The sequence below is a fragment of the Camelina sativa genome, chromosome 14 (assembly GCF_000633955.1).
Source record: "Camelina sativa cultivar DH55 chromosome 14, Cs, whole genome shotgun sequence".
In the NCBI taxonomy this organism is placed as follows: Eukaryota; Viridiplantae; Streptophyta; class Magnoliopsida; order Brassicales; family Brassicaceae; genus Camelina; species Camelina sativa.
This window is the reverse complement of record NC_025698.1, coordinates 13,107,791-13,118,614: the sequence shown is the minus strand read 5'-3', so window position 1 is coordinate 13,118,614 and position 10,824 is coordinate 13,107,791. Positions and strand designations below refer to the sequence as shown.

At 35.2% G+C, this 10,824-nt stretch overlaps 2 protein-coding genes across 2 annotated transcripts; one reads left to right on the top strand and one right to left on the bottom strand.

Moving 5' to 3' along the window:
• Positions 222-1,289, top strand: LOC109128760. The gene is made up of 2 exons (XM_019235700.1): positions 222-477; positions 762-1,289. Exons 1-2 carry the CDS (start codon positions 280-282, stop codon positions 999-1,001), a joined length of 438 nt encoding a protein of 145 aa, XP_019091245.1. The 5' UTR covers positions 222-279; the 3' UTR covers positions 1,002-1,289.
• Positions 9,307-9,963, bottom strand: LOC104743540. Its single transcript, XM_010464607.1, has one exon. It carries the CDS (start codon positions 9,961-9,963, stop codon positions 9,307-9,309), a length of 657 nt encoding a protein of 218 aa, XP_010462909.1.

The window sequence follows — 10,824 nt, the reverse complement described above, 5'->3', positions numbered from 1 at the left end:
ATTCATATTTCATACGTATGAATTTACTAAAGCGGAGCAAGTTGAAAGGCAAACTTCTTCAATTTAAGAAATGGAACTACGCATGCAGAATTGCGGACCATACCAATATCGTAACTAATTGATTTAATGACGACACAAGTTCCATAATGATAATATTTTTTACCACTTTCCTAACAATTTAAATAGCCCTCCCCAGTTGCTTCCTTGCCACATCACAAGTTTACAACCAAAACACAGGCACCCATTGTTGAAAGTAATATCGAAATTGAGAAATAAAAAATGGCGAAAGCAAATGTGTTCCTGCTCTCCATTGTTCTTATGGCTTCACTCGCCTCCCTTTCTCACGGCCTTCTCATGAACGGCCTCCAAATTCGAGCCATCGAAGTTCGAGGTGTCTTGCGTTGCACCCTTACCGGTGACCCAAACGCCCCTCCCGTTTCCGCTGCGACCGTCTTCTTAAGTTGTAACGGCAGAGACACCAACATAGGCCAAGTACTTACCAATCCCGCCGGTGCCTTCACCATTGTGGTCAACATTTTGGAAACAAGTCTCTTTAACCCCTCGACATGCTTTGCTACCGTACGTCTTCCTGTGGCCACGTGTTACGTTTTCCCACCGGATGGTCTCTTAACTTCCACCGTTACTCTGGGCAGTGTCCTCCAAACGAATGTCGGAAATATTGCTAGGTTTGTCACTGGCCCTTTCCTCCGTCTCTGATGATCATCGGTGTTCCATCTTAAAAAATTAAGTACGTTCATGANGCCAACATTGGCCAAGTACTTACCAATCCCGCCGGTGCCTTCACCATTGTGGTCAACATTTTGGAAACAAGTCTCTTTAACCCCTCGACATGCTTTGCTACCGTACGTCTTCCTGTGGCCACGTGTTACGTTTTCCCACCGGATGGTCTCTTAACTTCCACCGTTACTCTGGGCAGTGTCCTCCAAACGAATGTCGGAAATATTGCTAGGTTTGTCACTGGCCCTTTCCTCCGTCTCTGATGATCATCGGTGTTCCATCTTAAAAAATTAAGTACGTTCATGAACTTGTATGCATTTCCTATATTTTACATTAGTAAATAGGGATAATAAGTGATCATCTCTATGTCGTCCACAAAGCTTATATAGCTTACCTCTTTGTTGTTTCTTAATTTATCTTTTGTAATAATCCTTCTTAGTCGAATAAACTATATGATGACAAATGAGACGTTCCCCCTTATTTGTACATATTCCAGTACCTCTCTCCTTTGATATGTTGTTAAATCGAATGTTATAACTGCCCTTCATACTCTTTCTTTTCGGTCTGCACCTTTGCCCAACTCTACCAAAATCTTTCTACATAACAAAGCAACAGAGGGAAAAATGGGGAAAGCAAATGTTTATATATCAAGTCCATATTTCCTACGGTCTCTCACTCGGTAGCCTCCGCATAGGCCAAGGTGAGATTTACGGAGTCTTGGGGATGTAACCTTAGAGGAGACCCTAACGCCCATCCAGTATATTTACTTATGATGTGCCAGTCAAGCACCAACTTCGCTGAAGCAGTGACAAATCCGGACGGTACATTACCATGGTGTTCGACGCCACATATGGTTCGCAGTAGTAACTGTAATCTAGTAGCTATCTTCCATGGGGAAATTGTAGTCTTCCCGTCTATCATTTGCAATATTTTTGTTTTCACTTTGTATACGCATTTGTGCTTCCGTTCCGTGTTTCTTTGCGTTTCGTATTTACATTTGTGATTTGTGTATAAATTTATGTTAACTTGTATATTTGTATATGTTATAGTATAGTATCGTTTAAAAATTACAAATGAAAATGGAAATGCACATTCAAAGTTTTTTAGCGATAAAAATTATCTAATACATTATTATTCAGTTTATTCTCATAGCTAATTTTTTTCGCTTTTTTTCCTTTGCCTCGGTTTATATTTTAGAATTCAGAGTTTTTAAAATTAATTAATTGATTTTTTACCCTAAACCCTAAAATAGCATGCATAGGTACGGCACGGATGGTGATTATGGGTGGAAGTTGTGGTGGTCATGGTGATAAACGGAGCAAGTTGAAAGGTCAAATTAAAGAAACGGAATTAGGCATGCATGCTAAATTGCTAATTGTGGACCATATATAATAAAGTCGTATGTAATAATTTACTGAGGACACAACTTGCATTATAATAATATTTTCTTTACCAATTCCTATTTCCTAACAATATAAAAAGCCCTTCTCACTCGCTTCTTTGCCACACACAACCAAAAACAAAATCACTCCTTGGAAAGTAAAGAAGAAACTGAGAGAAAAAAAAAGGCGAAAGCAAATGTGTTTCTCCTCTCCCTTGTTCTTATGGCTTCACTCGCTTCCTTTTCCCACGGCCTTCTAATAAACGGCCTCCAAATTCGGACCATCGAAATTCAAGGTGTCTTGCGGTGTACTCTTACCGGTGACCTAAACGCACCTCCTGTTTCCGCTGCTACCGTCTTCTTAAGTTGTAACGGCAGAGACGCCAACCTTGGCCAAGTACTGACCGATCCCGCCGGTGCCTTCACCATTGTGGCCAACATTTTGGAAACAAGTCTCTTTAATCCCTCGTTGTGCGCTGTCACCGTACGTCTTCCTTTGCCCACGTGTTCTGTTTTCCCACCGGATGGCCTCTTAACTTCCACCGTTACTCTGGTCAGTGTCGTCCAAACGAATGTTGGAAATATCGCTAGGTTTGTCACTGGCCCTTTCCTCCGTCTCTAATGATCATCGGTGTTCCATTATAAAAAATTCAGTACGTTTATGGACTTGTACGTATGCATTTCCTATATATGGCTAATATTATACGTTAATGTATTTGTAAAGAGGGATAATAAAGGATGCCATCTCGATGTCGTCCACAAAGCTTGTATAGCTTACCTCTTTGCTGTTTCTTAATTGACCTTTTGTAATAATCCCTCTTAGTCGAATAAACTGTATGACGACTAATGAGATGAAGTTTCTCCTTAATTATAATACCAATCCTTTCTACTTTTATATGTTGTTGAACTGAATTCTCTATATATCTTTACTATTAAAAGGGAAGCACTTTTTCAAGGCAAAATTGAAATATTGATCTTTAGGACAAATATTGTCCTTGAATAAATTATAAAGCATACAATAGAAGAGGGATAGTCACATAATTTTATACATTAAAACGTGCGGATCCGTATGTGACCCGGATATTATAAATTCGGATCATGTTTTACAAATCTGATCAGGAATAAAAAGTTTTGGATCCAAACAGAATCGACCACAATTATGTACAATAAAAGTCAAACAAAATCATATATAATATAAAAATTTTATGGAAGTAAAAATAAATCAGTATCGGTGAGTGACAAATAATAACTTCCATGGCAATTATTATGGAACATTAATCACAAATCCTTAATAACATATAATTCAATATAGAAAACTATCCATATTTAAATTCAAATTTAACATGAATCATTAAGTTGAAATCTCGAATATTACATTATGTAATGATATCAAATCAAATATCTACTTAACCTCATTTGGTTGTTAATTAGAAATTTAAATACAACCACAATTTCAGTGATTTAGCAAAATCGCTTTTAAGAAGTAAATTAATGTGATACAAACTCTACATGTTTCATATATTTTCTTGATAAATTAATTTTAAAACATTTTAAATTATCACATATACGAATCTTACCTACTTACCAAAATATGTAGCTATCTTAGCTACTTACTAAAACTGGTTTAAATTCAAAATTATATATAAGTAAATATATTTAATTTGGTTATATATTTTTGAGATATTTTAGGAAACATTAATCATCGATTTTGATGTTACCTAATATACAAATTGAACAGTTTAAAATAGAATGTATTGAGCTAACCTAATCTCTATATAAGACGCGTCCAAGTATTTTGTTTCATTCATTCGCAAAAACTTCTCCGAGTATCAATATTTTGAGTTTTGAGTTTTCTAACTTTTATTTTTCAATATCTTTTAGTTTTTGAGATTTGAAACATAAAAGACAAGAGTGTAAAACTTCTAAAATATGGATGCTGTGAAACAATAAGTTGTTATAATCTTTTTAATCTTATGATTCTTTTTTGATTAATTACGGTTCTTTTTGGTTCAGTGAACCAAGTTCATTATGAATTTACTTCTTTTTTATCTGTAAAAGTCTTTTCTTAATTATGAAACTAATTTATGTTTAAATGTATTTTTATAGGGTTGAAAATTCAGGCGTAACTCAAGAAAATATATGTGAGCTCTTTTGGTTCGATTTTGAACTACTCTTATATTTTTTTATGTTTTTAGAATTCTAATATTTTCCTTCTATTATAAAGAGTTCCCAATTACATCATGGTTGTCGAAAATACTAACCATTTAACAATTAAATGTTTTGTTTACCTTTATGAAATTATATCTTAATACTATTGTAACTGTGAAAATTGTAATATCTTTCATTTAAGATATAATATTTTAAATTAATATTTTTCATTTATATATATTATTATGGATACATGAAGGCACCAATATACATTCGTGGAGGTACCAATATATAAAATAATTTTAATATTACTTAGCCACACATGATTTAATAATATTTACATGTATATATATGTTTGCATGCGGTAAAAAGAACAAATGTTGTTACCATAGGACATGCGGTAAAAAGAACAAATGTTGTTACTACCTATGGTGTGAAAGAGAAAACATGAAGAAATTATTGATTTCACTAATTGATTGTGTTTAGATTTTATATATAGAGGAAAACATCATGTAACTATATATTAGATTTGTTTATCCATCCACTTATATAATGTAGGTATATATGTTTGTATAAAAAATCAAAATGTTACTAATGTATTTTCTAAAAAATTAGAATTGTAAGTTCACATTTTTGTTTCTTTCATTTAATTTGTGTGCTATTTAAATTGAGATGGTCAAACAAAACAAAACATATGGCTAGAATTGCCTATCAAACTTGGATCCGTTATATAAGTGGATGGATAAACAAATTTGGTTATTTTGGTTAATCTTTATAACCGATCACTTCGGTTCACATTTGATTCGGATCCACCGTCGTGTCGATCCAAATGTTATGGTGAAATCAATTTGGATCCAAAACCATAATTATGGGATAGACTAAAACATGACATGTATGGGACGTGACAAAGTTTTTGTGTCCAGAAATAAACATATTATTTTCTCTCATTTTTTTTTGTTGTAGTTGTTTCTACTAATAACAAAACATATCTAATACTACTTTTTGACTAAAACAAATATAATATTAATTTTACTGGTATGAGTTTAGATTATAAATGTTAATAATATTTGTTAAAAATATGTTTACCAACATAATTTCACACATACATAATATATTGTAGATATGATAAATAATCTTAATTTTTGAAATCAATCCTGCACGTATGTGCGGGTCCGAATCTAGTATCTTATATAATAAGAGAAGATGTTTCTCAACTTCTGCTTAGAACATGACACTTGGCTTATTATATAACTGACACATGTCCTCTCTTAGTCTTAAAGGCCATTGTTTTTAAGTTTTCATATTAGGCTTGATAATATAAGACCAATTACAAGCCCAACAAATATATTGACAGCCCTTACACCCATCAGGAGTATACGAACCAAACGATGTCGAATTCACCTGTACTCACCTTCTCATAACCATAGTTCCCAGCAGCTACCACATCCGATGTACCTTCACAGATCTCATAATCATTGGGTTTCTTTGGTTTAATTCTCCTACTCCACCACCAAATTCTAAATCATTTCTGGTTTAATGTAAGTGTCAAGATTCCGAAAACCTATTTGAAGTTTCGAACAGTATGTAACATTAATCCTGTCCAAAATCATTTTCAAATTGTTTGGAAACAAATTTAAATTTTTTTAAAAAGGGGTTTAGATCTGCACTACCAATTAGAATCATATGAATCATTATTATGATTATATTATTTGTATTACTTATTACAATCATTAAAGACAGTATGTAACATTAATCCTGTCCAAAATCGTTTTCAAATTGTTTGGAATCAAATTTAAATTTTTTTTAAAATGGGTTTAGATCTGCACTACCAATTAGAATCATATGAACCATTATTATGATTACGTTATTTGTATTACTCATTACAATCTTTAAGGTAATTAAAGAATTCCATTGAAGTATATCTTTCATTTTCATCTTTACGTTTACCACCCAATTATAATGTAATGAAAATAATACCAAACACCTATGATTTCATGGTCATTAACATTTCATTCCAATCCCTGATTACTCTCCCTTAACCATTGCATTAAGTTTTCTTTTTAAATAACAACCTTTGACGACACTTACCTTCTCTCTCTCACAGCATGGGTAAAACTAAAACAATACCACCCTATTCTACCCTTTATTCAACCTCCAACGAAACACACAACACTGGTATCAATAGGATTGTTGTTCGGGTCATTCATATTTGGGAAGTTCGAGACTTTCGAAGAAACAATATCTTACTTATTGTTCCTGATATAAATGTCTCCTTCCTGATGAAAATGTATATTATCTCTATTCTTGTTCCTCTTGACCCCTGATTTACCTCCATTTTAACATATTCATTTCGCATTTGTTTCAAGATTGTGGTATACAAGCTTCAGTCGTTCCTAATCGTGTGCCTAAGTTTCAAGATCAATTGGTTAAAGGCCAGTTGTACATCATCAATGATTTGATGTTGTTGCATCCTCCAACCGTTATCGTCGCCCTAACCACAAGTGGAGAATTGTTTTCACGGAGAAAACGTCTTTGGAGACTGTTAAAAAAACGATAATGCTCTATTGGTTTTGATTATTTTAGGTTCTCTACTTTTTCAGACTTGCTTAATATGGTAGACAAGGGTGAGGAGCTTCTAGGTAACAACCTATTTTGCACTGTTGGTATTTCTGGTATCTTAGTTTCCATTTTGTTCTTCAGTATATGATTTATATCTACATTTACCCACTCACCAGATNTCACAGCATGGGTAAAACTAAAACAATACCACCCTATTCTACCCTTTATTCAACCTCCAACGAAACACACAACACTGGTATCAATAGGATTGTTGTTCGGGTCATTCATATTTGGGAAGTTCGAGACTTTCGAAGAAACAATATCTTACTTATTGTTCCTGATATAAATGTCTCCTTCCTGATGAAAATGTATATTATCTCTATTCTTGTTCCTCTTGACCCCTGATTTACCTCCATTTTAACATATTCATTTCGCATTTGTTTCAAGATTGTGGTATACAAGCTTCAGTCGTTCCTAATCGTGTGCCTAAGTTTCAAGATCAATTGGTTAAAGGCCAGTTGTACATCATCAATGATTTGATGTTGTTGCATCCTCCAACCGTTATCGTCGCCCTAACCACAAGTGGAGAATTGTTTTCACGGAGAAAACGTCTTTGGAGACTGTTAAAAAAACGATAATGCTCTATTGGTTTTGATTATTTTAGGTTCTCTACTTTTTCAGACTTGCTTAATATGGTAGACAAGGGTGAGGAGCTTCTAGGTAACAACCTATTTTGCACTGTTGGTATTTCTGGTATCTTAGTTTCCATTTTGTTCTTCAGTATATGATTTATATCTACATTTACCCACTCACCAGATGTTGTTGGCAAAATGTCCTCATCTCGAACATCTGAAAACAAAGATCAAAACCACCATTCGAAGACAATTTTCAATTTAATATTGACTTGCATTTTAGAAAGGTTAGCTAACATTTCTATCAAAATATCAGTTTCAATGTTTAGTCATAAATTTATATTCCAATCTCTTATTTCTCTTCATCTAAAATTTTATATTGTCCCATAAATTTTAAACGGCCAAATTCCGCTACTATAATGGCTGACTGGCTGGTTTCTTAATATGTATATTTCATGTGATTGTATTCTTACTCAAATTATTGTTATGATTCGAGGAAAGTTCTAATGTCTCTGAAGCATTTTTCCTTTAGATCACGTAAATGATTTGCTCATTGCATAGTTTATTTTTAAATCCCATTATTGCCTTTAAAATCCCAATAAATTAGCTTACATTTATATCAAAAAATCAAATTCAATGTATAGTCATAAATTTATATTCCAATCTCTTATTTCTCTTTATATAAAATTCTAAATTATCCTAATTTTAAACGGCCAAATTCTGCTACTATAATGGTTGACTGGCTGGTTCCTTAATATGTATATTTTATGTGATTTTATTCTATTTCGTACTCAAATTATTGTTATGATTCGAAAAAAGTTCTAATGTTTTTGAAGCATTTTTCCTTTAGATCACGTAAATGATTTGCTCATTGTAGAATTTATTTTTAAATCCCATTATCGCCTTTAAAATCCTAATAAATTAGCTTACATTTATATCAAAAAAATCAAATTCAATGTATAGTCATAAATTTATATTCGAATCTCTTATTTCTCTTTATATAAAATTCTAAATTATCCTAATTTTAAACGGCCAAATTCTGCTACTACAATGATTGATTGGCTGGTTCCTTTTTTTTGTGCAAATCGGAATTCAATTAAAATAAACCGGTTAAACCGGACCAGGTACATAGGTAGCTAAAACGTTTTTTGCCAGGGCATCTGCATCCCGATTACAATTTCTAGAGACAAAAGAAAATCTGATAAAGCGAAAGAAAGAAGATAGATCAAGGATATCAAAGATGATCCCATGGAGTTCCTTGGGTGGATTCTCCGAGTTTATGGCTTCAATTAATTGCTTGCAATCTGAAGCGACTGAGATTTGGGAAACACCCAAAGAGAGAGCGTCTTGGAGAGCGTGGAGCACGGATATAGCCTCGGCGATGAGTGGTGATCGGATGAAATTGCTGATAGTAGATCCCTTGCAGTGTTGTCCGATATGGTCATTCTGGAAGATCCATCCGCAGCCAGCTTGTTTAGTCTCCTTGTTCCAAGCTGCATCGACTTGGCATACGACAACATTATTAGCCATCGGTTGCAGGGCTTCCTTGATCATTCGGGGTGTTGAGGTTTCTGGTAGTTCTTGAGCTGCACACCACTCTCTTCCCATCTTAAGAGCAAAGGTCAAGGTTTCACCCGGAGAATAGGACACGTCCCTGAAGATTTTATGATTCCTGGAAATCCAGATCGACCATACTATCCACGGATACAAAGGTCCTACGTTTATTCCACAAGGGGGTAAGCAGATCCAAGCTTTCGCTGACTCGATTAGAGCTCTCATGGATTGTAAGGAGCTAGCCGCAATGGGTTGGTGGAACGACGTCAGGTTCCAAATCTGTTGAGCATATCGTCATCTGATGAAAAGATGTTCACTAGTTTCCATCTCCCCACAGAAAGGGCATCGGGTCTCCGTCATAATGTTTCGTTTTCGCAAGTTTTCACCAGTAGGTAAAGCCCCTTTCATAGCTTTCCAGAGTAGTAACTTGTTCTTCGGAGAGGATTGGATGTTCCACACTTCGCCTAACCAGTTGAAATTACTGATTGCAAGTGGGCATTGCAAAGTTGCTAAACTTTCCTTTTTGATACTTTCATAGTACCCTGATTTGGTCGAGTAAACGCCATTTTTGGTTGGTAGCCATACGAAGGTATCCTCAGCCCCTTTTGTGCTTACTTTAATCTCCAAAATGGTCTGTTCCAGCTCCGATAAGACCTGTCTGATTTTTTCTCTGTCCCAGTGTTTTGTAGTTGGTGAGATCAAGGTCGCCACTGTATCAAACTGGGTCTCCTTTGTTGGTGGTCCCATAGGAGCTAGGGCAGTTTCCAGTGATAGCCACGGTTCACTCCAAAGAGATGTCTGATGTCCATTACCAATAACTTTCGAGAGTTGTTTCTCCAGGAGGTCTTTTCCTATGCATATCCCACGCCACCCATGAGACGTATTGGTTGGTGGTACACTGCGAAGGAAAGGGGTAGAGTGACAGTATCTGCCCAGGAGGATACGCGCCATTAGACAGTTTGGTGAGGTGAGAATTCTCCAGCTCAATTTTGCTAATAGAGCATCATTAAAGCTTTCGATATCTCGGAAACCTAACCCGCCTTCTCCCTTTGTTTTGGTTAGATTTGTCCACGATATCCAGCACATCTTCTGTTTTTCCGGGGAGGAGTCTCACTAGAATCTTGTGAGCACCGATTGGATACGTTTGCATAACGAACCAGGTAATTTAAAGCAAGACATAGTGTAGGTTGGCATTGCTGTCAAAACTGATTTGAGTATAACCATCTTCCCTGCTGATGACAGGAATTTCGATGACCAACTGCAGGCTTTTTGTCTTATTCTATCCACAATGCTAGTAAACAGATCCTTCTTCTTTTTGCCAAAGAGTTCAGGGAGGCCCAAATACTTTCCTTGTCCACCTTCTTTCCGGATCTTTAGTTGGTCTTTGACTTGAATTCTGATGGTATTGCTTGTTTTGGCAGAGAAGGTGATAACAGACTTCTGTGTGTTAATCATCTGTCCGGAGGCTTCCTCATATTTTCTGAGGATTTCAAGTAGCTTGTCACAGTCTGCCTTATCAGCCTTGCAGAAGAACATGGTATCATCTGCGAACAAGAGGTGGTTTAGCCTCGGGCTCTTTTTACCTAGTTTGATTCCTGTCAAACCCTCCTCAAATTGGGCTTTTTTACACAACCCTGACAAAACCTCGCTACAAGATATGTCTATATTTTGTCTCTGCTAAGCTTGTATTTGCCATGCATTTAGTTAGGATAACTAGTTGTTTTGCATAAATTTCTAGTCTCTTTTGTACACTTTGCATATTTAGATAGTTCTTGCATTATCTTCGCATACATCGTGCATTTCGGAGTATTT

Coding starts and splice junctions, on each gene's coding strand:
- LOC109128760 (XM_019235700.1), top strand. CDS start 280: ATGGCGAAAGCAAATGTGTTCCTGCTCTCCATTGTTCTTATGGCTTCA.
- LOC104743540 (XM_010464607.1), bottom strand. CDS start 9,963: ATGGCGCGTATCCTCCTGGGCAGATACTGTCACTCTACCCCTTTCCTT.